Raw genomic sequence first — 27,082 nt, 5'->3', positions numbered from 1 at the left:
CACGACATGCTAACATGACAATTGGAGAACATGACAAGATAATCATAATCATGATAACGTAACACAACGTAAATACACGACAACCTAACATGGCATCTCAAAGTGACAACACGACCAGCTAACATTACAAAATGATAAAATGACAACACGATGACATGAATTTGAAAACATCGCACTGATCCGAAAAGCGAACGAGTGTATCGTTAGCAGGAAAGTAATCCTTTTTTTTTATGCTACAACACAGAAAACTAAGACAGGCATGTATTTAGAACAGGATTGACTTTATTTCCTAGGAAAATTGAATCATTGAGAGTATTAAATCCAACGTCGCTGCTGCGGATAAAACTATAAAAATGTAACACAAACAGGAAGTGATTCAACAACTTCAAACTCGTCTAAAAACTACTCTCTAACCGGGATACTTGCACTCCTCATTGACATTTGTCTTTTTTACATTCACTTCTTATACAAAAAAAAGGAACGAGATATTCGAATAGCAAAACTATTTCAACAAATCTTGAAATCAAGATTTTCTGCTGGAAGATGACAGCATATCAAGTTCTAACAGCAATTGATCAAACACACATACGGAATGAGAGAACATGCGTGATGCTGCGCTAACTAGCCAGTTGCTAATCACGCTAACGAGTCAAACGCTGAGCTTGTTATTGGCTTTTAATTACTCTTCAAACGTACAACTAAATGGGCTGTGAATGGGAAATGGGCTGTAGAGCGCTTTTCTAACTTTGGGACTCAAAGCGCTTCACACTCACAACATCTGGGATGGGAGACGACCACACTACCACTGAGCCATGCCGCCACCCCAACTACTAAAACAAAAGCCCTCGAAAGTTAATCACGTTAAAGTGGCTAATCAACCTTCTTAAACATCGATTGTCCAACCGTAGCTTAGTTTAGCTTATCTTAGTTCAGCACTTAGCCTCTTAAGTGCCCATATTAAAACACATTTGAGAGTTTTGTTGGGTTTGCTGAACCGGTAACACACAAAAAAAAAAAAAAAAAAAAAAAATCGACTTAAAGGCATTGTCAGCATGACAAACATTAGCATATATAAAATAAAGTTGTATGGTATTGTATAACCACTCATTAGCTTTGCCTTAGTACCTTAGTATTGACCTCCAAAGGCAAGGGTGCTAAAGTTAGCATGTAGGCTTATGTTTCATGGGAATGGTCAAGTAAATTCAAACGACGTCCAAGTGACATGTTAGCTTCCAGGTAGCTAAATGAGCCTAGTTAGCTTTGGCATGCACTTGATTATGATAACTATAGAGTCAGCTGGCCCAAGGAAAAAACCAAAACAAAACAAAACAAAACCAAAAAAATTAGGCACTGTGTGTGTGTGCGCTACTACTTCATTCAGTTCGCATGCTGACGCTAATGCTCACACGCAGGAAGAGAACAGGACGAGGTTCAGGTGCTTGTTTGGGATTCCAGTTAAGGATGAGTCAAAATGTCACACACAAAACTGTTGTTGTGAAAACAAAGACAAATAAACCATCAATTAATCAACCAAAACAACTAAAGAGATGCTAAATAGCTCCCACGGCTAGCTTGAGCACAAACACAAAACATGGAATGGGATCGTTTTTAAAGTGACGTTCAAGATTGAATCAGCTTTTCTGTGAGACGTTTGGCAAAGAAAATTCTTGCTATGCAAAACGTTCGGCAATTAACACCAGCAAAGCCCAAACACCTCCTCGGCGTAACCACGGAAACCAGCCCGAGAGGTCACATGACCTTGCGGCCTAGGGAGAACGCGCGCCGCTGTCTGAACGGACGGATTCTCTCTCGCTCGCTAGCACGCACATAATTTGGCACGCAAACAGCAAGAGTGACCAATGGCAATGCTGAACTTGGAAGAAAGGCACCGCCCCAATTAACCAAAAGCAAATAAAAATCTACACACAGTGTTTATAAAACGTAATAATATGAATGAAAACAATAATAATGATAATTACAATGACATCAAAAAAATGGAGACCAGTCTCGTCCAATCAGATGAACGCTTGACGAGGTCGCCGCTACGCACGAGCCTCGTCGCCTTCTTCTTCTTCTTCTTCGCCGTCTTCTTCTGTTCCATCTGCAGAAGCCGACCAATGAGAGCACAGAACAGTGGAGTGAGGGGGCGGGCACATGGTGGCACGTGACTAATGGCACGACAGCATGGGTAAATTCAACATTAGCAAATAACATGACGATATACACGACATTTAAAAAAAAAACAACATAAAATATTGTACAGCAAATTGGATGAAAATATAAAAATGAACTGCTAAGCACTGGACTGGAACATAAATTTGAAAACATCATGCTTAGAATTAAAACTAAATCAGTAAAAGTTTAAAATAAAAGAAAACATTAAATCCATATAAAAAAATAAAATCTAAAAATAAAAGCTAAGTGCATAAATGTTAAGAAAATGCAGAAATTAAAAACTAATAAGTGGTTAAAAGAAATATTGCATTTGGAAATAAAATGAAAAAAATACTAATTAAATATGAACAAAGTGTATAAAATCTTAATTGAATAAATGCAAAAAACAGAAGTTTAAATATAATGACGCTAAAGAAATTAAAGATAAAAAGAGCAATATTGTTGAAATTATGAATTCCAACAAAAGTTAGATATAAACTTTCAAAGTAAAATGCTAAAAAAGTATAAAATGGTAAAAACTGAATAATGCAAAAATTGTCAAAGGTTGAATGTTACATAAAAGTGCAAAGTGAAGTGCTGGAGATTAAAAACACAATTTCGATGAATCTTAAAGACAGAATGTCGCTACAATTTAAAAGAAATGTAAAAATAAATAAATAAATACAATTTGAAGTGCTCAAAAAAAGAAAATATAAACAGCGCAATGCTGACATTTAAAAGAAATGTTACAAATAAAGCTAAAAAAATATAAAAATGAGAAAATGAAGTGTGATCAATTCCGACCGATGGGAGCAGAGCGAGGAGCAGGCATTGTCGGAATTGACCAATGAGGGGAAAGGAGCGTTACAAACACGTGCACAAGCTAACACGCGGACACGTACGGACACACACGCAAGCCAAGATGTATCGAGTGCGGGTTGCGTTCACCTGCCGCACTAGCAGTAGTTGTCAATGGTGTCAAAGAAAGAGAAGTTCAAGTCTGGAGGAGAAAGTCAGCAAAGAAAAGACAAGTAACATTTTTGCTGTTTGTTTAGTTGAGCGGATAGGAAACAGGAAACGGGAAGTGCTTAGGCGTGAGTGTGACGAAGGCGTGCCCCGGAGGGGGAGCGGGCGGGCCGGCGGGCGGGCGAGCGAGCGGGCGAGCGAGCGAGCGGGCGAGCGAGCGAGCGGGCGGCCCCCGCCGCTATCCAGGCTAACCTTGCGCGGCCGAGGTCGCGTTCCTGTCGTTGAGCAGTTTGGTGTGACTGTTGGGAAGGATCTTGATCTCCGGCGGGTCTGGGCTCGGGCCGCCGCCGCCGTCCCGCGACGCCATCAGGGCGTTCAGGTACTGCAGCCGGGTCACCTGAACGCACACACAAGAGAGTCTCGTACCGTCTCGACACATGCGAGGTCAGACGTTTGAAGGGCGACGTACCCGAATGAGCTGCAGGTCGGTGAGCGCTCGCACGGTGTAGTCCGGGCAGTAACTGGACGGACTGGTCGCCTCGGCCGCGTCAAAGGGATCTCGGGGAGATTGACGCCGAGTCGACACCGGGGACTGATGCACTGGACGCACATTGAATAATCATTTGTATCAAAACAACATCTGAAAATGAACCAATCAATTAGAAGGTAAAAAAAAAAAAAAGTTGTGTGTTGTCGCAGTTCCTGCGCCCACCTGAGGATGGCAGCGTGAGCGCCGACACGCCATAATAGGTGAAGGCGCCGTTGTCAAACTTGAGGCCTTCCTTGCCGATCTCCACCTCCACTCGACCCTGCCGCCGCAATGCGCGCACTTACTCCACCGACCGAGCGCCTTCTCACTACTACAACACGCACTCTCACGCTCAAGCACACTCTCTCGTGTATTTACGCTCACACGCTCAGTCACTCCATCACACACACACACACACTCTCGCAAACACCCATACACACTTGCTCTCACGCATACCCTCCCACTCAGATGCAGACTCTCACACACCTGCAGCAGCAGTATGAAGTAGTCCACCGGGTGGTTGCGCGTGTACAGATAGTGGGCGGGGCTGAGGCGGTTGCCGGGGTCAAAGTGCACCTCCTGGTTGACGCCGGGGTGGCGCAGAAGGTGGAAAAGGATCTTCTCGGACACGCGCGCCGGGCTGAAGTGCTCCACCTCTGCGCGACATCAAAGACACGGCGCGGGCGAGGTGACGCGCGGCGACCATCTTGGATGGGTGCCGTCAAAATGGCCGGCGGAAAGGCGCACCTCTGGAGAGGAAGCGGTGAGTGGCGAGCAGCAGCTGCGGCGAGGTCCGGATCTTGGGCTCGCCTTCGGGCGTCTTGAAGAGCGAGAAGTCGTCGGGGGTGCCGCGAGGCTCCAGGGGGATCTCCAGGGGGGGCAGAGGACGCTTCACCTTCCTGTCCACTGCAAACACACGGCCGGTCACCAAAACAAAATAGACAACAAAAACCGCAACTGAGGAAACCGTTTCAGTGTTTTGAAAACAAAAAGAAGAGAAAAGACAAACTAATTGAAATGACTTTCTGTTTCAAAACTAATAAAAACAAAGTGGCGTATTTCTTGGCTCCAAAAATGCATCGTGAAGAAAAAGAAGAGCGCAAACGCCCCATAAACAGTCGAGCTGAGACGTTTGCTTTTGCTCCTCTTTTATCACTCGAGTGATTCCAGAAGGCTGCGCTAGCTCGCTAAGGCCTGCTCTCCTTTTTTTGCTTCATGGCGGCACAAATCGGCGTGGGAAGTTGCGGCGAAAACAAACCGTGACTATTGTTCACCAATCTACCGTCGCGTCTCTGACTGCAACAAATCAAAGCCGGTGCCTCAAAGTGCAATGGGAGACTTGTCACGGGGGAAAGAAATCGGGATGGGCGAGTATCGATAGCAGGTAGCGGTGCTTACTTGAAGGGATTGGGTTTCGTCGGGTACTCGAGATATCAGCACTCGGCATTGCTGAGCGCTCAAAGAATCAATACTTGTACTGGTATCGGAATGAGGAAGAGGAAAAGAAAACAAAAAAAAGGAATCGAACATCCCTAATAAAAGCTACGATGAAAAATCCCACACTATTGTGAGGAGGCAATAAGTCCAACATTTTGGTTTCTGGCAGTTGCCGTTGTGTTAGCGCTTTTTCGCCATTTTGTCCAAAACATAACATAACTAGCTTTATTAAGAGAACCTACGGTAGCCGTCGGACTCATCCAGTATTTCCGACTTGATGATCTCTTCGATGACGTCCTCCAGGGTGACCAATCCCAGCACCTCGTAGAAGGGGTCGCCCTCGCCCTCGTTGTTCACCTTCTGCACGATGGCCATGTGCGAGTTGCCTGGACGCCACAAGCCAAGGTTAGCGCCCAGGGAGGGGCGGGGCGAGGCGGGGCGGGGCCGAACCGGGCCGGGCCGGGCGGGGCCGGCCAGCCCTGCAGCCTGACCTTTCTTGAACTCCTCCAACATGGCGTCCAGCTTGGTGTCGTTGAAGACAAAGTGCAGCGGGTGGTTGTAGAACTTGGTGATGGTGGTCATGGGCGTGCAGTCGTCGGGGTCCACCAGCGCCAAGTCCTTCACGTAGAGGATCTCCACGATGTTGGACCTGCGCGCGCACGCGTGCGCCGGCGGCCGCAGTCACTCGCTTGCAAAATCTTAACATCGGCCTCGTCCCGCATTCATCTCACAGTCAGTATGGAACACTCACGATTAGGGCGCGACCCTTTTCAAAAAGAAGCAAATTGCATTTTCTTCCCTCAATATTGCCGTTAGCATCTCACATGTCCTCGGCGCCTTCACTAGACTTAACGCGGCATTGTGATGAGTTCATATTGCACTGTTTGTGTAATATGAGTTCAGCGGTGAAATCCGCCCCTTTTGTTCAACTCCGGGGGCGGCCATTTTGTCGGCCGAAAACGACATCACAACTACTCGGGGCGCATGTAACGACCAATCGCGGCTCACCTGTTTTCTGAAGCTGGGCCGCGATTGGTCGTTACCCGAGCAGTTGTGATGTCATTTCCAGTCGACGCAAGTGACAAAATGGCCGCCCCCTGAGATGGACAAAAATGAGCGGATTAATAACGCTTATCCCACAAAGGCAATCTTCATTCATTCAGAATGCCGTGTTTCAACTCGTGGCCCTGCTGGGAACATATTCTCGTCAGGAAAAATTTGGAGCCGCCTTCCCCTTTAAGCATTCACTACGATGATGTCATAAAATTCAACGGAAACACAAATCCAAAGTCGGACGACAACAATCATGCAAACAAATTTGTGGCTTTGTCGTGTCAACCTTTCACGAAACGATGAGGCGCTCAACATCAACAAATGAAATGGACATATTACTAGCGAGCGAGCAAAATGAAGCCAATGTTTCGATTTTCACTTTGCAAAAAGTGCAATTTGGAAATTTGATGCCACCACATGGCGATGTCGACTCGAACGTGCCGAATTGCACAATCTTACACTGCCTTTTTCATTTCAGACTTTATTGACATTTAATTTTGATCTTGGATTTTTTTCTGGTCCAAAATATTTCAATATTTATATTTCAATATTTGTGTGGCATTAGGTCTTTGCTAGACAAGTGGACAAATGAAGTTTCATGAGGAGCTTGTGATATTTTTGGACTCCTCCTTCTGGTTTTAAAGAGGCAGTGGAAACTGAATACATTTCCACTGCACTAATGCGTATTTATAAACCGAGAGCACCATCAAGAGGAGTAAAAAAAAATATCACAAGTGCTTTATGAAGCTTAATTTTCCCACCACTAGTTTAGTCTTGGATCATTTGAAAAAAAAAAAAAAAAAAACATATATAAATAAATAAATAAATAAATACAAACTGATTGTAATATCAAAACATTGTCATATAATTGGAGTTTATTTCTCGTAATATTACAGTTATGTATAATTTTGAGTTTTTGGTGTCAATTTCAGAGTTCATTCTTGGAAATGGCATCTTTTCTTTTTGTAAAATTACAATTTTATGAGTACAACCCCTGTCTGGTTTTGGACAAATATTGATGCCTGCTATACTCCTGAACTTTAATTTAGCTCGTCCTGGTGCCAATTCTTTTTTTGGACTTTTAGACAGCAGCACGCAAGTTAGTGCGAGCAAAATCGCATCTTTGTCAGCAGGCGGTGGCAGCTGAAGTGCGCGCACGCGACGGCGAGCGACATTTTGGCGCCCACCTTTCCTCCTCGTAGATGGGCACCCGCGTGTAGCCGCTCTGCATGATGTCCGACATGGTGGAGAAGTCCAGCAGGGTGGAGCTGGGCAGCATAAAGCAGTCCTTGAGGGGCGTCAAGATGTCCTCCACCGTCTTGCTGCGCAGCGTCCCGCGGCTGAACTCCTCCTTCACAAACTCACTGCAACAAGCCACACGCACACGCGTACGCGTAGGTAACCATGCGCGTGCAAGGCTCGGCTCGCTCTTAGACGTACGGCGGCGGCGGCGGCGGCGGCAGGCATGTCCGCGCGAGCGACACTCAACTCGGGACATTTGCTTTCCAGAAACAAAAAGGTGCCAGCAGGTACAAGTTAGCCCCAAGGACGTTATAAGTAGCCCACGGATGCGTACTAAAAATAACTCACCGGTGATGGGACACAAAGAATCAAAACAGAAGAGCAATGTGAACATTTCTCGTGTACATGATAGCACTTTCTTATAAGCCAACTATTCTATATTTTTTTTAGAAGGAAATGCCGTTCAATGGAAAAAAAATGCTGTTTTTACTGACTGAATTCTTCTTTGAAAAAGTTCATTTTAGAGCTGTCATTTTTACACCGCGATATTTTTTGCTCACAGTTATCCGTATTGTCAGAATCCAATTTCAGCGTGACTATTGTAATGAATAAAAACATGGAAAGACAGAATTCAATGAAAAGTAAAAAAAAAAAACCAAATTGTTTTTGCCACTTTTTTTTTTGCTCCAATTCAATGAGCATTGCACTACTCCTTCTGATGTGCAGGCCTTTGCCACCTGGGGCAGTATAATACAGCCAAACAGATTTATTAGCAAATAATAGTCATTCTTCAAAGTGGATGAAGAAAATAGGCCCGTGACTATCGTTGTACTTACAGTCTACATGCTTTGCTCCATGTTTGTGTTCAAATAACCAATGTTAAACACCACAACGCCATCGCTGGTATCGTTTGTTAGCAGGCGTGCGGCCGTACCTGTAGGGGTCGTTGACGCTGGTGCGGATCATCTCCATGGCCCGCTCCCGGATGCAGCAGGTGCTGATGTCGCGCCTCAGCGCCAGGTCCAGGATCAGGCCCAGGGGGCACGAGAGCGGGCAGGTGAGCACCATGCTGGCCCGGGCCAGCCAGGTGAGGCCCGGGGCCATCTGGAAGCCGTAGCCCGAGCACACCACGTGAGGCAGCAGCTCGGCCAGCAAGAAGAGCATGAAGGCGGCGGCGAAGGCGGCCGACGCCACCGAGCCCAGCGCCCGGAACAGCAGGACCCCCAAGGCCGAGTGACCCAGGACGCACAGGAAGAGCAGCGAGCACGCCTGACGCCACAAACACAAGGCAGGGACTCAAGCTCGCACCCCCGCAATTTGAAAGTTTAGTTTTTATTCGTTTTAAAATGTTTTAGTCTACTCTTTTTAGTTTAATATTAGTCATATATATATATATATATATATATATATATATATATATATATATATATATATATATATATATATATATATATATATATATATGTGTGTGTGTGGCGTATGTCAAGTGCAATAAAAACAATCCAGTCAAACAACTGATCTTGGCTCTATGAATGTACAACATTACCAAAATCAACAATAAAAACATAAGAAACTTAAAAAAAATAAAAAAGAAACAAGTATGATATTAATGAGCAATGAAGAAAACCGGAGGACATTTTCACTATATTCAGTTTGTTTTAGAAATGTTAAGATGTAGTTTCTTATAGGCTTCATTCTTTTAATGCAAGTTCTGGAGCAGTTGTGAGGAAAATAAAGTGAACGTTTTTTTTTCTCACTTTGACACCCAACGAGCGTAAGCCAGATGCTCCTGCCAGGTGCAGTCGCACCGGTGTCAGTGCCAGTCAAGGCGGATGGAGCCCAGATCAAGTGGAGGATGGCAAGGGATGTTTCTCCAAGATGTGAGCATTAAAGCAGTCAAAATGAAATATTCAATGTTGATCAATGTTCTTGAGAAATTCAACAAAAGTGTTGAGATGATTCACTAGTTGGAGAATACTACACTACAACTACGATGCAAAGTGAATTCAGAGATTTGATTCTACCTGTGCAAAGAACAACGTCGAACTGAATTGTGGCGTCACTGCTTTTAGTTTGTTTTCCTCCTATTTTGGGGCGTGGCTAAAACTGGGCCCAGCAACACTCTTTGAGTATCTTCAATCAACATGCGCTGAGCAAGCTAGCTTTACCTTTGCCGCCAAAAATGTGACTGCTTCACAGTGGGGTGGCCAATTTAGAGTGCCTCATTGTTGAAGCCAGTGATGGCGAATAAACTAATAACAGAGCAGTGCGGTAAGTTCAAAGAGTGTCCAGACTTTGTTTTCAATGCTTTTGATTTAGTGGAGAGGACAGCTTGATTTTTTTAAAACTTTTTTTACAATTTCATATTCTTGGTGGATGTGGTGGTGATGGTGTGTGTGGGGGATCTATGGCGTATAATTTACAAGACATTTTTATCTTCGCTTTACAGGGACTTTATGTAGCTCAGGAGACTCTTCTGGAAAGCATCCTTTGATTTGATTTGTATTATTTTTACCAGAAAGTTTCCTCTCCTCCTGACAGGCTCCAGACGCTTGGCGGCGCGCTTCTCCTCCTCGGAGCCGCAGCTGTGCAGCACGTAAAGCTCGACCGGGTCGAGCCACAGCAGGCTGAGGTGGACCGTCCTCAGCAGCCCGCAGGCGAGCACCAGCATCGGCACCAGCACCGCCAGGCCCCACGCCGGAATGTGCTCGGCGGGCAGAGAGTCGTCCGAGCCCACGCGCAGCCTGTCCTCACCCGCCGAGGTCCACTTGCCCCCACTCTCCACGCACAAGTGATGGAGGTTGTGCTGGGGGCCGCCGCCGCCCCCCGGCCGGACCTCCACCGTCAGCAGCCCGCTGCAATCCTCCTCGGCCGCGAAGGGCTCCCTGACCTGGAAGGCGGCCTGCCGCCGTCTGTCTTCGTCCCCGCACGGGTCCCCGAGCGCCTCCCCGGCCGCGAAGGCCAGCCACGGCCAGGTCCGGTTCCTCAGGTCGGTGCCGAAGAGCCGCAGTTTGAACGAGGCTCCCCGGGGCGCTAAGATGATCCCCCCCTTCATAAACACGCGGCCCGCGGGGTCCTCCGGGCGCAGGCGCACGACGGGCGGCGCCGCCTGGCCGCACAAGCCCAACCGGATCCCGCACGACAACAATACCATCAACAATATCATCAACAGCAAGCGGAGACCTGCCAAGCTGGCCACCATATTGGAATTGGTCAGCCAGGCTCCGGGGCGGGTCATGTGACTGTACTCCGCGGCTGGCCCCGCCTACCCGAAGCCGCACGGCGTTCAAATCGTGGGACAAACGACAACTCGACGTGTTGAAAACGTGCGAACGACACAACACAACTCGAATAACTAACATTTTGAGTCAACGGACTTCCAACATACATCGAAGATACAATTAAACACACCTGAATTGAGTAGCATGTATGTAATTGATTCATACAATGCTCAGTTGTAGGCAGAATACGCTTGATTTTAAGATTCGTCCGTAATACGAAGCACCGCGACGTCTATACTGACATTTTTGTGAAACACATTTCCAACTTCAAGCACGAATCTTCACTGAATAACTAACGCTAATCACTGAGTAATAATTGCGACTAAACGACTGAAGCTTCAAACTTCCTGGCACGCAGTGCAGCACAAGCGAGCCATCATGGCGCTTGTGAAACTGCGCGCTTCGGCGACCATGTTGGCTCAGCTTACACTGGGCTGGTCCGATACCAGGAGGACATTTTGGCGCTCGGGTGGTTTGTTTTCGTCTGCAAGCGCGCGAGCCACATTCAAATCATGGGAAAAACGAGGGCGTGACTTGTCGAAAACATGCCAATGAGACACCGTAACTCCAATAACTAACATTTGAGTCAGCCGACTTGGACCATACATCGAAAATTCAATTTAAGACACTTTCATCGAATATTTATGAGAGTCATTCAAATAATGCACATTAGTGAACACATTTAGGCTTGACTTCAAACAACACATGTAACCCGTCGGAGTACGTCTCGTACGCCAACATTTAAGTTAAATGTGTTCCGTAATTGAATTCTAAGTGCTCACCTGGATGAAACACAAAAAGTAATAAACACGACTTTAACCACTAAAAAAGGTACAAGTTCCTGGCAGGCATTGAACTTCACAAGAGCGAGCCGTTCATTAAACCGCGCGCGTTGGCAGCCACGTTGGCTCTGTTGATGCCGAAGACATTGCCGTCGGGATGGTTTGTTTACGTTGCAAGACCAACGAATCTGTTGACTTCAAAATTGTTCAAAGCATGCTAGGATGCGTGCTAAAGCACATACCTACATTGACGACCTAAATTCTATTTGTTTCATGAAATTGCTTGACTTTATTCCCAACAGTCTATTGTGTTTCATTTGGTAGCGTTTCACTTGCTTCCCGTATGTGTATGTACAGCAAGCATATAGCGCGGTACTCTATTGCCATTTTCAATGCAGATGAGATTTAAGGTTGTCGGAGGAGCTTCCGTTTGCAAAGAGTCAGGATGAATGAGCCCATATCACAGATGTTGAGTAGAGAAATAGAAGTCAGGTTTATTGTCTTCGGATGCCTTTTATAAAACAAACAGGACTGCATATGTACGCATTGCGCGCGCTGCCGGCCGTCAAACATTGCATAAGACACACTAAATATTCACCGGCAAAGTTAAACATGTTAATGAGTGTCTTGCGAAAACACCGTTGCATCCAAAACTTTACTGGACTGCACCCACCCAACACAGAATATGCATTGATCTTATTATTATTGTGGATTTGTCAATATTGCGAAGAAGTGAAGCAAGGGAAGGATGGTGATGCCTATGGAAAGCCGTTGGAGCATTCATTCAATCTGCTAGGTATCCATCTTAAGGTCCATGTACTAGTACAGATTCTTTGTCCTCATGAGTAGTAACTTTGGCATCTTAGTAGGACAACAGTGCGGGAAAACTGTGCAATAGTTGACAACTGCATGCTACTAGTGAAACGCTAGATGCTAGCTAGTAGGATTTTACAGCATCACTAGTGGTACTAGTAGGAAGCAGCTGTTAAATAGTACAGGTTTGCCTCGCTAGTAGATTATTTGTTGTCCTACTAGTACGCCAGAGTTGTTGTTTTAAAGCCGTTGCCGAATGTTTTCCCAATCCTTGATAGCCATGTATTTTGTGCTTGCCCTACTCGTATGCCAAAGTTGTCCAGCTAGTGAGGACAAAAAGTGTACTAGTACATGAACTAAAGCTGTTTGAGGATTTATTCGATATTGATAACCAGAGGGCCAAAGTTTCACTAGTTGTGGAAAAAAATGTTGGCAGAAAGTTGCTACTAACATTTTTTTTTCCCCCGCTCCCCAAAGTGTTTACATCTGTACAAATGACACCAAAAGCGTACAACTTGACAGGTATGAGAAAGAGACATTTCTGCACTAAGAGCACAAATTTAGCATAGGTGTAGGACAACGACTTGCTTCTATTGAGACAAAAATCCTAGTAGGGACTTTGGTTCAACTAGTAGGGTCCAAGAAACTACTAGTGCCTACTAGTTGGGCCAAGTAGTGTTACTGGTGCAGCACAGTAGTTTGATTGCATTACAGTACACCCAAAGTCACTCGTAAGACAAGGTCATTCTACTAGTGTTCTGAATTGTCTTACTAGCGAGGACAAAGAGCATACCGGTACCCGTTGTTCTACTAGAGAGCTCAAAACGAACATGAGGGAAGAAGGATCAAGCAGGAACTTGAATATTTGTAAGGAGGATGAGCGCGAGCCAGACGGCGGTGGAAGGAAAAACTTTGGTTGTCAAAATGTTGCAAAGGGTGAGCAGGACGTGTGAGGTCAAAGCTTGTGCGCCGTTTATTGCTCGGGGAACATCCCATAATAGTCGGAAATAAAGGTCGATTCTATGCAGTGAACCCCCGCCATAGCGCAGATTTTTCAACAATGTTTTTTTTTTTTCTGGCTTTTTGTGGTATACAGGCGAGTACAAGAGTAGTGCGCCTTTCGTGTAGTACCACATTGTGCCACAAGATGCCGGACAGCACTGAGCTCAACTTGAAGACAAGCAGCGTCATTAACAAGAGGAGGACGGCGGTACGGCGGTACACTCACCCCACCGAAACTCCAGTATTAACAGTAAACAGTTATTACTCTTTGTGTGTATCGCTACTCCGTGTGAGTGAAGTAGCAGTTGCTCACAGATTTAGAATTACGCAACATCGATGCTAATTTGTGTTTGCATTTTTGCGTTACGGCAGCTAGCGACCGAGCCCAACCGCCAACAGTGAAAATTTGTAAATCGTTTACGCTACCCTACCTAGAATTGCCATGCCAAAATAAAAGAATCAATAAAAAACGTGAGTGTTTTTCCATCAATAACAGGCAATAGGTAGCAAAAATAAAAACGGTGAGTTTGTGAATGCCATACCGCCATTATGTGCGAGTCCACCATATAAGTTAGCATTAAGCTAGCAAACTTTTGTTGGACGAAATAGTTTGGTTGAACATTTTGGTGGTAAATCTTTCATTCTTTTACGGGTCAGTTTGTATGTGATGCTGCTCCGTGTGCGTTAAAATTGTAGTTGTTAGGAAATAGCACAACATCAATGCTATGGTGTTTTGCATTAAGCTAGCAAACAATCATTATGTTTTGATTGAACATTTGGGTATTTTGATATACAGTACAATGTTTCAATGTTACAATGTGAGAATTGTAAAGGTAACTTCAACTAGGAGTGGCAAATAAACAGCTTCAAGCAAGCACGCTTGGCATCTCGTTTGGATTTGTACCTGGTACGCATTCTCCACGTTAAACGGGGGTTCACTGTATAGTAATAAATATGTCTTTTCTATACATACGTATATGATTTACATATATATATATATATATATATATATATATATATGTCCGAGTATAGTCTCAGGTATTTACACAAAAAATAATCTGGAAGCTCATTTTCTTCAGTGCAAACTAAACAAGAATAAATAGAAGACCCTAACATTGCTAAAGTTTTTTTTTTTTAACATTTCACAGTAGTCAACCCGCATGGCCAACTGCCACACGCGGACGCGGTCATCCTGCAGGCGGTCTCGTTCCGTCCGCGCTCGCTAAAAGGCTACGAGTGCTTACCGGGTCCCGCCCAATAAAAGCCAACAAAAGTAGCAAAGAAGACATTTAACTCCCAAACAGTACAAGAAGAATATTGTGCTTTCGTGGTGCTGTGCGGTGTTCAAGTACCGTCGTAAAACAACATTCCCACTGACGGATCAAAACCATGCTACATGCTCCAGATCACTATGGAAAGCTTAGACCAGTGATTCCAAACCACTGTGCCAATTTCACAGAATTGGTCGGAAATGATTATTTAGTAGTGACAAATTTTCTCTCATTGTTCAACTAAGCTCCGGATGTTATTTACAGTGTGGACTCGGCAATCCGGAAAGTTGAAAACACACTTTGTAATATTCGTCTGAGGCCTCACAAGGGTAAAGTGCTATCTTAGATATTCTTTCAATTTCAAATAAATATTTTTCCCTTTACAACATCATAGTTTCACAAATAAGATGACATGCTAGCCGTGTTAGCTTCTGATAGCTGCTACAACTTTGCATTGTTTCCGGTGTCGCTATGCGTGTGGACGACCCTGCGCTAACGACAGCTCGGCTTAGCATTGAGGCTCCAGGTTCCTGCGGCATGCGACGGAATGTTTGTCCGTTAGTCTTTGTGTGTAAACGTGCTGAATTCTTAACCTCCACAGTTAATAAATACACAGAAAGTGTCTCAAAGGACACGGCCGCTGGTTAAACATGAAGCCACGGCTGACATTAGCCATTAGCTGAACATGCTAACTTGACCAACAATTTGACATTTGGTGAGAGAAACCGTGTACCCTTTGGACCAGTCAATCGTGGGGCACATATCGATAAACAACATGAGACTACTTAGTCTTCAATGAAGCTAACGTGCGAAAATGTTTTCTGGAAAGGTTGAGAAAGAACCCACACAAGCACTGGTACAACGCGCTAACAGACTGGACCCCAGAACCTCGGCACAGTGGGGAAGACGCGCTCACCGTTCGTCCACGTGGCCCGGCCTGCTAACCTTAGCTTAGCATAAAAGGAAAAAAAAAAAATCCCCTTTAGTGACCGCACACAGGTTTGCGCCCGTGATGTTACATTTTCAATGGACTCGATGCTAAGCTACGCTAAGCTCTGCTACACTAGGCTAGTTGCTGCTTCACATTTAAAGGCTAGCAAAACACAATGCTAATCAGCCGTCCGACTATATTCCTTTTGTCCAACTAAATTTCAAGTCAAATATGCTCGAAGTGAGTTTGTGACTCGGCAACATCGACAACCGCCATTTTGTTGAAATGCGCTGACATCACGTTTGATGGAGGAGCTAACAATGTTAACAAGATAGCAACCTGTCCAAATATAAAACAAACATTGTCAGAGAGTCCAAAATCAATCAATCAAATAAATAGGTGTTCAATCAATATTAAATAAAGGGAACATCTTTGTCAGGATGACGTCGAGCAGGAAGAGGCTGAGGAATTTTCCGGACAATCTGTATATTTGCCTTTCGCGCCGAACCACGCGGATAATGCCCCAAAAGTCACGAGTCCCGTCCGCTGGCTTTTCCTGAACGCAGCGGCTGTTCCATCTCAGCTCTTCTCAGAATTCGGCAAAAAGAGCGCGTCTGCACCTTTCGCACGGGCGGTGCGAAAGGGGCGCCTTCATTCGCTTGGCTAACGCGGAAGCCGGCGACTTCTGCGTTGGTGCCTTTCACAATGAACAGCGAGCGACACGAGGAAAGGGGGGGGGGGGGGAAAGGGGGCCCGAGGGTTATCATCCTCCTGTGGAGACGGAAAATTTTGGAGCGCAACTTTGACCATCCGCTGTTCCGTCCTGGTGCCTTTCACACAGAACAACAGCACAACTGGCGAAAAGGCGGGGAACACGTCGGTGAGAAAGGGGCCAAAGGGGTCATGATTTCTCAAAGTTGACACGCGGACCTTTGCGTCCTTCTCGGTCACCGCGGAACAGGAAGTGACGGCTGTCAGATGGTGCTTTCGGTGTGCGCGTGCGGGTGCGTGACGGCCTGGCCGGGCCGCCGGGGGGTGTCCACGCAGTTGCGGCGCTCGCCCAGCAGCGTGGTGGTCTCGCCCGGGACGCCCTCCGCGTCCCCGGGCGGCGTGGCCTGGCGCGGGGGGCCGGCGCGGTTGCTCGGAAGCGCCGACTGGCTGGGGCGCCGCGCCAGGGAAGCGGCCGAGCGGCCGGGCTGAGCGTTGGCCGGCGGACGCTTGGCGGGCGGCGTGGCCAGGGGCAACGGGGGCGGGCGCCCGCCCCCCGGCGGCGTGGCCAGGGGCGGCGGCGGCGGCGGCGGCGCCGTCCCGTCCAGATGCTGCTGACTCCCCTCGGGGGACTGCGGCGTGCTGTCCAGACGCGACGCCAGCACGCCGTTCTGGTACTGCGCTCGTGTGATCTGAGGACCACAAATAGCCACTTGATGTCCAATGCGCCTGCGTCTGTCTTTGATGGTGAACGCCACGCTACGGAGGAAGTTGCGTGTCTTTGATGTTTCATGCGCGCTTGTGTCTGTCTTTCATGTTAGCTCACGTTACAAAGGGATTTGTGCACCGGCACGTGCCAGTGTTAAGTGCATCCGTGTCTTTGATGTTTACAATGTGAGCCATGTTGTTTCGCTATCGGTCTTTGAAGTCATGTTACAAACGCTGTTGCGCGCATTTGACGTCATTTGTCTACAAAGGCGGTTATAAGGCGCCGGTGTCTTTGATATTTTAATTATGCCCGTGTTTGTCTTTGTTTTGAATCAGGTTGCAAAGCGATTTCTGCATCGACATGTACCTGTGTCTCTGTCTTTGATGTGTAATGACTATTAATTATGCCCTTGTGTGTCTTTGAAGTTTAAAAAGGGTCCCTAGTGTCTTTCTTGGCTGGGTAGGCATGTTATAGGACAGCGAGCTTGTTTCTCTTTGATGTTAAAAGCGTGCCTGTGTCTGATGTGAGTGACGCAATGGACTCTGCTTGTCTTGCGTGTTTGTTTGTTGATTTGTTCACCTATGTGAGTCTTTGATGTTTAACGCTGTTCCAAAGGCAGCTCTGCGTCGACATGCACTTGCGTCTTGGCTGTCACAATAGTTGACTCTGCGCATCTGCGTCTCCGACTTTGATGTTGAACAGCCCATAGAACGAGAACAGCTGTACGTTTGTACGCACTTGCGTCGCCTATGTGTGTCGATGTCACGTTAGCTTTGTCCACGTGCAGCCCGTCCGTCCGTGTCTTTGACGCGTTCTACCTTGACAAACTGCAGGTCGCTGAGCGCCCGTACGCAGAAGTCCGGCACGTACTGGAAGGGCGTTCCCGGGAGTTGACTGTTGCTGCCGCCCATGGAGCTGCTCTCCGGACCGCCGCCGCCGCCGCCGCCGCGCTCGCTACAGCTGATGGACGCCGAGCGGTTCAGGTTGCCCCCGTGCGACGGAGAACGGAATTCTGGCATTGGACGGCAAAAGTGCGCGTCAAGGTAGTCGTGAATGACAGACGGCAGATGAACAACAAACATGGCGCCACGCGTCGTTTGGCACAGCGCTCTCATTGGCTGAGGTCTGTGATGTCATCCGTGATGTCATGGTGGGAGGGAGGAGCGGCGGTGGCAGGGAAGGGAAGGACACACGTTGGCTTGAGCAAGCTTAGCTTAGCATGCGAGATGAAAGTTGCAGCTGTTGCCGCTGTCTTTGATGCCTGAAGCTGTTAAGCCTGACTGTGGCTATGTGCGCCCGACACCGCCTTTGATGTTCAAAAGACACATGAAGGAGCGCCTCTTTTGTCACATCAGACTGTCTTTAATATTTAAAGACACAAAGGCAGCTGCGCATCTATGAGGCCCGCATCTGTCGAGGATCATGTTTAACTTTGTGTTTCTGTGCCTGACGTATGTGCGGCCGTGTCGCGTCAAGATGCACGCCGAAGCAAGCTGCGCGTCTTTCTGCGCCTGTCAATGGATGTTGAACTTCACAAAGGAATTGTGTCGCCGGCGTCTCCTTGACGTTTACGCGCCGCATCCGCGCGTGTCTTTGATGTCTCGCCATGTTATCCAGAATGATTTCTCTTTGCGCCCGCGTCCCTATTTCGATGTTGAAAAGTGTCGTGTGTCCCTTTGATTCGACGTGACTATTTATGTGTTGGGTCGGAGATGTCACAAGGCTGATTTCCGTAGTTTGTCGTTCAAATTGCGTGCGCCGTCTTTGATGTTTGAGAGCAACGCATCGCCAGGTTGTTAGCGTCGCTTTTAGCATTAGCATTCCTAGGCCACAAATGACCTGGAATGTTGAGCTCATTTTGGATGCGGCAGGGGATTGATCACCACGGAAACAGATGCTGTGGCTGCAAGTTTTTGTTGTTGTTAACGCTCAGCTGCCCCCCGGTGGACAAACTAAAGATCACAGCTGTTGCCGCCTTAGGATTAAAGCGCCTTGACTGCTCTTCAATGTCACCATGGAGGTTAAATGCTAACAGCTAGCACTTGCTGGGCAAAGGCCGAGGTGACGATGATGATGACGGTGAGGATGAAGACGAGGTTGAAGGATGAGCGCCCCCCCCCCCCCCCCCACACCCCCAAATCCCCCCCAGTGCCAATGTTTACCTGGGAATCGAGAGAACACGGAAAACCTCTTAAGAGAGAGACGCCTCGGAGGGGAGGACGCCACCGACGGGGACAGAGGGGGGGTCACGGCTGGGAGGGGAGGGGGAGGCGGGGTGGGGTGGGCAGAGAAAGATAAGACAGGATTTATTTGTTTGTTTGTCTCTTTTTCCAGCAGACACTCCATTAGGTACAGCAGCTCATCACAATGCCGACTGGTCAAAGCGCGTCGCCACCTTGCAACCGGCGGGACAATTTTCAGCCCAGGATTAAGACGAGCGTTCCTGTTGACGTTGGACGTGTCGGATGAGCGCCGCGACGCACGCGCAAGCGGAACGTTACATCATCGCAGATGACGCCTAGTTTAAAAAAACAAACCAAAAAAAAAGGCTTCCTTCTTTAGAACAAACAATTCCCTTAAATCAGTTGAGCAGATGGAAACGTGCGTGCGTGCGTGCGCGCGGGCGGAGCTGTCTACACATTCTGATGAACAATCAAAGACATTAAAACGAGTCGAGTTTTTCTAGGTCCGTTTTTTTTTTTTCTTGTCTTGTGAGCAAAAATGTATGAAGACTGGAACGCTGAGATGGTGGCGGTGAGCTCAACTCATTCGACAACAAGCAACAAAAGAGATCAATTCTTTTAAAAAAATAATAATAATTTTGAGAAAATTTCTTTAAAAAAAAAGTTTGAGAAAAATTCTTCACAAAAAAAAGTGAGAAAAATTCTTAAAAAAAAAAAAAAAAAAAAGTTTAGTGCCACTCCCAATGGAGGTTTACTGTCAAACTAAACAAAAAAGAACAAGAATTACTGGTTGAGGATTTAAGACAAGCTTTGAGGATTAAAAAAGCCCAATTATCTTAACACTAAGAAACAACAACGGTGCAGTAACACACGTGATCAGACAACATAAAAACTCATGTGCATATATTCTTGATCCTCTCCCAAAACAATTCATACAACTCTAGTTTATCGAGCATTTGTGACCGTCTCCACGTCGATCCCTGTGTCTCTATCATACCGCCCCCTGGTGGCCAAGTTGCACACACCAGAAGGGGTCGCGATAAATGAATGACAAATGATAAATAACATCTTATATATGCATTTAGAGCAACATTTTTCTGATTAAAAATACATTACAATTTTTGGGGTTGGGACACTGACGGATTAATGAACTTTGTATTCATTTCAATGACTAAAGATGATTTCCGATGAGAGTGTGAATTTGTATCTCAAGGCACCGCTGCAATGAGGTATTGTCGTGTTACCGAGTGTGTGCGCGTGCTCGTGCTCACCCAGCGATGGCGTGCTGAGCGCCATGACGCCGTAGTAGGAGAAGGGGCCCGTCTCAAACTTCATGTTCTCGTTTCCCGCCTCCACCTCAACTCGACCCTGAAACACACACACGTGCGCGCGCGCACGCACACACACACACACACACACAAACACACACGCGCGCACACACACACATTTAATAAGTCTGACAGCATCTGCGTGTGTGTGTTCTCGTGCTCTCCAGTGACACACACAGAATGAATATTGTATCAGAGGCTGCGGTGTGTCCTTACTGAAAGTCAACCTGAGCTGGATTCTACAACTTTTTTTTTTTTGGGGGGGTTCAAGAAAGTTCCAGTGACACACGTATGCATGTATTTATTTATTTGTTTATTTATTGAGGATGCGAAAAAGTTCCTAATGTAAAACGTTTGGGGGTGAGTTATGTTTATGGTTATTATTTGTATTGTCATGATGGTGGCAGCAGACCCAATTCTGAAATCGACAAAACCATTTTGTACAAATCGGGAGAAGCTTCATCATGCAACAAGAGAGTGAGTCCAAACACAGTGCCAACATCAGGATGGGGGGGAAAAAAAAAAAGGAAAAAAAAAAGTGTCCTGGACTGACCAAGTCAAGTCACTCATCGGACTTTACTTAACGTTAGCTAACAATGTTTGTTTTGACACTCGTGTCCAAAGACAACTTTTAACGTCAGAGCTAAAGAAATCCAACATTCTCTCCAAACTTAGCTCTAGCGTTAGCTTCCAACGTTCCTGTACCTCTAACGTTAGCTCCGATATTCGCTCCAACGTTAGCTTCTAGCGTTCACTTTAATATTCAGAGGTGGCAAATCCAGGTCCAGAAAGTTAAAGCCCTGCCCCAGTTTGGTAAGCGCCTGTTTTCGGTTTTCCCGCCACTGTTAAAATGAGTGCCCAAAGATGCCTTGGACAGTTAGCTTCCAGTGCTTTCAACGCTAGCGCTAAGGGTGATCAACATGTACTTTTGACATGAGCTTGCAAAGTTAGCGTCAACTTTAGCGTCCAACAAAGTTAACTTCCAAAGTTAGCTTCCGATGTTGTTTTTCAATGTTAGCTTCCGAAGTTAGCTTCCCAAGTTAGCTAAGAAAGACGAAAGGAACCGATGACATCAACGGAAGCCGAAATGCTGAACTACTCCCCCCGACGTCTTGATGCAGAGGCTCCCGAAGACCGTGTTTGTGTTGGTCTGGTGGCTTGACGTACCTGTAGAATAAGCACAAAGTAGTCGACGGGCTTGCCGCGCTGGTACAGGAAGTGCTGCGCCGCGCGCTTGTCGTTGTCGTCGAACTTGAGCTCCTGCACGACGTCGGGATGCCTCAAGATTCTCAGCAGGACCTTCTCGGTCACGTGGAAGCCGCCGAACAGGCCCACCTCTAAGAGGCGCGGCAGAAGAACACCTCGTGACCCGTGCGTCCGTTTGCATGAGGAACAAGCATAACTAACAGCGGGTGCAATTCACGCGCTCAAACATTGTGGCCAGCCGGCCAGCCAGCCAGCCAGCCAGCCAGCCAGCCAGCCAGCAGGCAACAAAGGCTGCATCAGGGGGCCCAAAGTTTGCTGCCTAAACGGGCTGCTGGGGGGACTTGAAACAGGAAAAGAGCAAAGGATGCCGACAGGTTTGGAGCGGAGCCAACGTAGCCAGAGCCCGGCAAAGGGTGCGGCCCGCCAAAGCCGCGAGTTTGCCGCCTAAACGGGCTGTTGCGGAGGACCCGAAACGGGACGAGAGCAAAGCGAGCCGGCGCGGCGTCGGCGGTATGCGCTGAAGCAACGTAGCCGGCAACCAGCAGAGGGCGCAGTGAAAGCGAGGCAAAGGTTTGCCGCCTAAAGGGGCGGCGGTGAAAGGGAAGCGGGGAGCGCCCACCTGTGGCCAGGAAACGATGCGCGGCCAGCATGAGCTGCGGCGAGATCTTGGCCTTGGCGTCGCCGTCGTGCTTGAACGCAGAGAAGTCTCGTTTGTTCTTGTTGGCGTCCACCCGCTTCTTGTTGCGGTTGTCGGCTGCGCGGGGGGGGGACACAAACGGCGGCGTCACCGGCAAGCCCGTCACGGAACCCGGTCTAACTTTAGGAAATGTGATCAAACGTCGGCCCGCTAATCCCAAAGCCAATCTGGCGAGCGGGCAAAGCTGCTTTGGCCTTCTATATTTGCCCGGCGGCGGCGGCAAGCGGCCACTCACTGTAGAGGTCCGACTCGTCCAGGATTTCCGACTTGATGATTTCCTCGATGACGTCCTCCAGGGTGACCAATCCCAGCACCTCGTAGAAGGGGTCGCCCTCGCCCTCGCTGTTCACCTTCTGCACGATGGCCAGGTGGGATTTACCTGATGAGAAGACAGCCTTTGTTCAAACCAACGCGATCGGACGCCGAAAAACTTTGGCCTCGGATGTTGTTGTCACAATCCGAATGTCTCCCAAGCCAGTCGAAGCAGAGCGAGTGTCGTGTTGTTTGAGTCAAGAAAAAAAACGAAGCGGAGCGGGCGCAAGACTGAACCGTAGGGCTGGAACGATGAATCGAATCGATTTTCCAAAAGCAATTCGATTCATCGAAAAATCGAGTTGCTTAAATTCACTTAGAAAATGGCGTGTCGATCAAATGGAGCGCTTGCGCCAAACATTGCGGGCGCGGGCGCGAGCGAGCGACCTTTCTTGAACTCCTCCAGCATGGTGTCGAGTTTGGTGTCGTGGAAGACGAAGTGCACGGGATGGTTGTAGAACTTGGTGACGGTCTTGAGCGTGGTGCAGTCGTCGGGGTCGACGAAGGCCAAGTCCTTGACGTAGAGGATGTCCACGATGTTGCAGCGCTCGTCGTCGTAGACGGGGATGCGCGTGTAGCCGCTCTCCATGATCTCCGACATGGTGTCGAAGTCCAGCACGGCGTCCGCCTGCCGCGCCAAACCACAACTTTTGCACTTGGATTGCATCTTTCCGAACCTTCCCCAGCAAGACGTTCCAGCTACCTGCGCAAATGCCGATTGCCCGTTCGGGAGTCGGGAACGATTCCCCGCATCACTACGCAGGCTTTTTTTTTTTTTTTTTTTGGGGTAAACTATCAAGGTCCATAATTGGAAAAGTAGTGTAAAAAGTTCAATGCAACCAAACTCATCTCAGGGACGCAAATTGAGCGGGCCGAATACTAGTAGCAAGTGTCTTAAGAACGAGGACTACCGATTCCGCTATTTGGCAGAATGAAATTCCGCCAACCCATTAAATCAATAAACGGTCGCTCGCAAGAATAACGAGAGGACTCACAGGCAGAACATTTGACGCCGACTTTACAACACAGAAGAAAAGTGGTCAAAAGTTAGCCACGTTTTTCGAGGGGATGTTTGTATGTCGTTGTCTCTGTCTTGTGTTTTGAACGTGTTAATCGTCTCACCAGCAGAAGACGATACAATACAATAAAATTCGACTGAATGTGCTATCGCTTGGAGAGGGTACGATGCGATCAATTTTGCGTCGTCATTTCACATCCAAATGAACGAATGCGTAAGTGCGGCAATTTGGCTCCGCTCGCACGAGGTTTTGCTTGTTCCGCCATCTTGTCGCGTGTTAGCTTAGCGCGGACGTACAAACGCACCTCATCGCTTGCGCGCGCGATTATATCGATGACCAATACCTATGAATGGATTCCGAATCTTTTTAATAACGGCGAACGATGCATCGAAAAAACGATTATCGTCGTTCCGAGCCCTACCGATGACTATTTTCCCCCCCCCGCCCCCCATAATGGAGCAGCCCCACTATATATGGATTGGATGGAAGGGGTCGGCCCAGGCCCCCCCCGGCAAGACGGACCTGGATCATGAAGCAGTCGTCCAGCGGCGTCATGACGTCCTCCACCGTCTTGGTGCGCAGCTCCAGCGCCCCCTGGATCATGTTGAGCTCCTCCTTGACCAGGTCGTTGTAGGGCTCGGTCACCTTGAGCATCTCCAGCAGCTTCTCGCGGTTGTAGACGGTGCCGATCTCCTGGCCCAGCAGCACGTCCAGCAGCTTGCTGACGGGGAAGCTGAGCGGGAAGGTGAGCAGCATGAAGAGCTTGGTCAGCGCGATGGTGTTGGCGCCCACCGCCAGGCCGTGGCGCGAGCACAGCGCCTGCGGCACGATCTCGCCGAAGATGACGATGCCCACGGTGGAGGCGGCCACCGCGCCCAGGCCCGAGCCCGTCAGGTCGTCCAGCAGGATGGTGAGCGTGGTGTTGACCAGCACGTTGCCCAGCAGCAGCGAGCACAGCAGGTAGTTGCCCTTGCGGCGGATGGGCTCGATCTTGCGCGCGTACTTCTTCTCCTTGTCCGTGCCGCAGCTCTGCACGATGCGCAGCTCCATGGGGTCCAGCGCCATCAGGCCCAGGTTGAGACCGCTGAACATGCCCGACAGCACCAGCAGCCACGAGATCACCATCGCCTGCCGGCAAAGTCGCCGTCAGGCGCTATCTTTCGCTCTTTTAAACGCAGCATTGTCATCGAGATTGTCACATGCTCTGTATCGGCCGACAACGTAGTTACACTAATTGGTCAAGAGTAATTGTGCAGGTATTCGTACCTTCTTACGTCACATCACTGCCAGGAGAATAAATTAGCCAAATGATGCTGTTGTTTTGTTTTTTCCTTTTGAAAACTCTATTCGACGTCTGACGTTGGGCCGTCCCGTCACTGACCTGCAGCCACAGCGGCAGCAGCGACTTCTTCTCCTCCACGACCAGCAGGCGCCCGTCGCGGTCGCCCAGCGGCCGCCAGCCGCCGCCGCCGCCGCCGCCATCCTCCCGGTCGTCGATGCGCGTGCACAGCGCGTACTCGCTGCTCGGCTCGCTCTTGCGCAGCGGCTTGACGTGCACGCGCAGCAGCCCCGACGTGCCCCGGCCGCTCACGTTCATGAAGGTCCCGACCGCGATGTCCTTCGTGAAGTCCGAGCAGGTGCCGCCATCAGCCGCATCCTCGCCGCCGTCGCCGTCGCCGGCGGCCAGCTCCGCGAAGCGGATAAGCGTCCACGCTCCGGGGTGCAGCCTCAGGCCGTAGAAGCGGAGCTGCACGGAGCTGTCCTCGGTCACCTGCAGGACGCCGTCGTCACCGGTGCTGGCCGGCTTGTCGCTCGTCTCCAGCCGCATGCCGAGCACCTGCGTGCCGTCAGCGCCGCCGCCGCCTTCTCCTCCCGCGCCGCCGGTTCGCCCCCCGCCGGCCGCCGCCGCCGCCTCGGCGCGAGCTCCGTCCGCGCTGCACAGGAAGAGGAGGACAGTGACGACGTAACCCTGCTGGCCGCTCCATTCTCTCGCCATGTTTGTTTGACTGGCCGCTGGACGGCGGTGACGTCATTTACGCGAGTCCCACAGGCCACGCCCCCAACGCCACCCCTCCCCTCCCAGGTGATCAACGCGATCGGCGGCCGAGCGCATGCATAGACAACACACTCATACTGTCAACACAAACGCGTATATTGATGTACGGGATATATTTGAGACGCTTAACAAGCACAATCAAAAGTAGAACAGGATTTCAATGTTTCCTTAGTCCGTAATTATGCACTACTGTAAAAAATATATATATTACAGCTGTCGCTGCTACTCTCAACAATGATGTAAATATGACGTGTTAGCGCTTACTTGTGTATGCTTGTATACGCGTTCTAAATAATAACATTTTTCAAATCACTTAAGACTTTTCCTTGTTCTTTGGTGCTCAAACATGACAATCACGGTCATTTGGGCCTGTATTAGTTGTTTTGTGTACATCGCATTGCGGTTTCTTCTATTTTTGTATTTTGCCGTGTTTGACTCTGCTGTCTGCTACTAGGTCGACATTGCAAAGAGAATCTGTTCTCAATTGCCGTTCCTGGATAAATGTTCCATAAAAAAAAAAAAGAGGAAAATCGCGAAGCAACAAAGATCAGCTGCGCTTGCTAGCCGTCATTTGCCGCCTTGCCTGCGCAGTGCATTGTGGGATAGATGAGTGTCCCCCTGCTGGCTCCTCGATGACGCCCACTTCCGGGTGGCTTGACGTGACGTTCGAGTTGGAAACAACACACCGCGTCATCCTCCTAGACGGCTGTTGTGCAAAGTCACGTGGTGTGTCAGCACCGAACAAAATGTAAACGCGATGTGTGGATTCTGTTCATATGCGTATTTCGGAATGCACTAGGACGTCATCCATACCGTGTTGAGTTGGCGTGTTTACGTCAAAGTCGGCGCTTACGTAATCATGTGACGCGCGTTGCCCAGTTGACAGTGCCCTCTTGCGGCTTATTTTTGTCACTGCCACGCTGTTCCCATCACTCGTCCCACATGTGGGAAATTTGAAATTATTTTACAACGATTTGATCAGTAACAGTAACGACATATCTCACAATTGTACTGATATTGAGTATTTGAATTACGGGCACTTGTTATTGTTTAAAGGGTAATTGCTTTTAAGAAGAAGAAAATCGACATGATTTTTCACAAACCACCATTCTTCACTTTTACAGGTCCCAAATGAAATTTCCTCATTTGTAATGTGGTTTCTTCAATTCCTAATTTATTTTTGTCATACTTGATAGCAGGCGGCAAAATAAAAGGGGTTTTTACTCATCTATGTTTGCTTTTGTGAAAGCGTCTGAATTTCCGCATGTCTTTACCGTCGTTATTCCGAATATACAAATGCAAGAGTGCAATGGTTTGGATCATTTATGCTCCTGCAGCTGCAGAGTTTGAAGCGCAACCTGTGAAAGTGCTTTTTGTTTTTCACCCTTATGCAAAAAGTGTAT

At 48.1% G+C, this 27,082-nt stretch overlaps 2 protein-coding genes across 6 annotated transcripts; both read right to left on the bottom strand.

Moving 5' to 3' along the window:
• Window positions 1-260: 260 nt before the first annotated feature.
• cnnm3 (cyclin and CBS domain divalent metal cation transport mediator 3) lies at window positions 261-11,133 on the bottom strand. 2 transcript variants are annotated; one of them, XM_086054019.1, is made up of 12 exons: window positions 9,897-11,133; window positions 8,316-8,650; window positions 7,327-7,503; window positions 5,578-5,735; window positions 5,329-5,472; window positions 4,397-4,555; window positions 4,136-4,305; window positions 3,833-3,929; window positions 3,590-3,720; window positions 3,373-3,517; window positions 3,103-3,154; window positions 261-2,101 (listed from the first exon to the last, which is right to left on the bottom strand). In XM_086054019.1, exons 1-11 carry the CDS (start codon window positions 10,617-10,619, stop codon window positions 3,111-3,113), a joined length of 2,283 nt encoding a protein of 760 aa, XP_085910145.1. In that variant the 5' UTR covers window positions 10,620-11,133; the 3' UTR covers window positions 261-2,101; window positions 3,103-3,110. The 2 variants fall into 2 exon arrangements, with proteins under 2 accessions (XP_085910145.1, XP_085910144.1); XM_086054018.1 differs by lacking the exon at window positions 3,103-3,154 and having other exon boundaries at window positions 9,897-11,132.
• A 780-nt stretch (window positions 11,134-11,913) lies between these two features.
• cnnm4a (cyclin and CBS domain divalent metal cation transport mediator 4a) lies at window positions 11,914-25,691 on the bottom strand. 4 transcript variants are annotated; one of them, XM_086054013.1, is made up of 10 exons: window positions 25,005-25,691; window positions 24,146-24,751; window positions 22,992-23,232; window positions 22,528-22,671; window positions 22,215-22,349; window positions 21,557-21,726; window positions 20,333-20,429; window positions 19,041-19,130; window positions 17,749-17,890; window positions 11,914-16,861 (listed from the first exon to the last, which is right to left on the bottom strand). In XM_086054013.1, exons 1-10 carry the CDS (start codon window positions 25,617-25,619, stop codon window positions 16,363-16,365), a joined length of 2,739 nt encoding a protein of 912 aa, XP_085910139.1. In that variant the 5' UTR covers window positions 25,620-25,691; the 3' UTR covers window positions 11,914-16,362. The 4 variants fall into 4 exon arrangements, with proteins under 4 accessions (XP_085910139.1, XP_085910140.1, XP_085910141.1 ...); XM_086054014.1 differs by having other exon boundaries at window positions 17,697-17,890; window positions 25,005-25,690; XM_086054015.1 differs by lacking the exon at window positions 19,041-19,130 and having other exon boundaries at window positions 25,005-25,690.
• Between the last annotated feature and the right edge of the window lie 1,391 nt (window positions 25,692-27,082).

This window comes from Filicampus tigris, chromosome 15 (assembly GCF_054856515.1).
Source record: "Filicampus tigris isolate MCC_2025a chromosome 15, RoL_Ftig_1.0, whole genome shotgun sequence".
NCBI classification, from domain to species: domain Eukaryota; kingdom Metazoa; phylum Chordata; class Actinopteri; order Syngnathiformes; family Syngnathidae; genus Filicampus; species Filicampus tigris.
The sequence above is the reverse complement of the archived record's forward strand: the minus strand, read 5'-3'. Positions and strand labels throughout refer to the sequence as shown.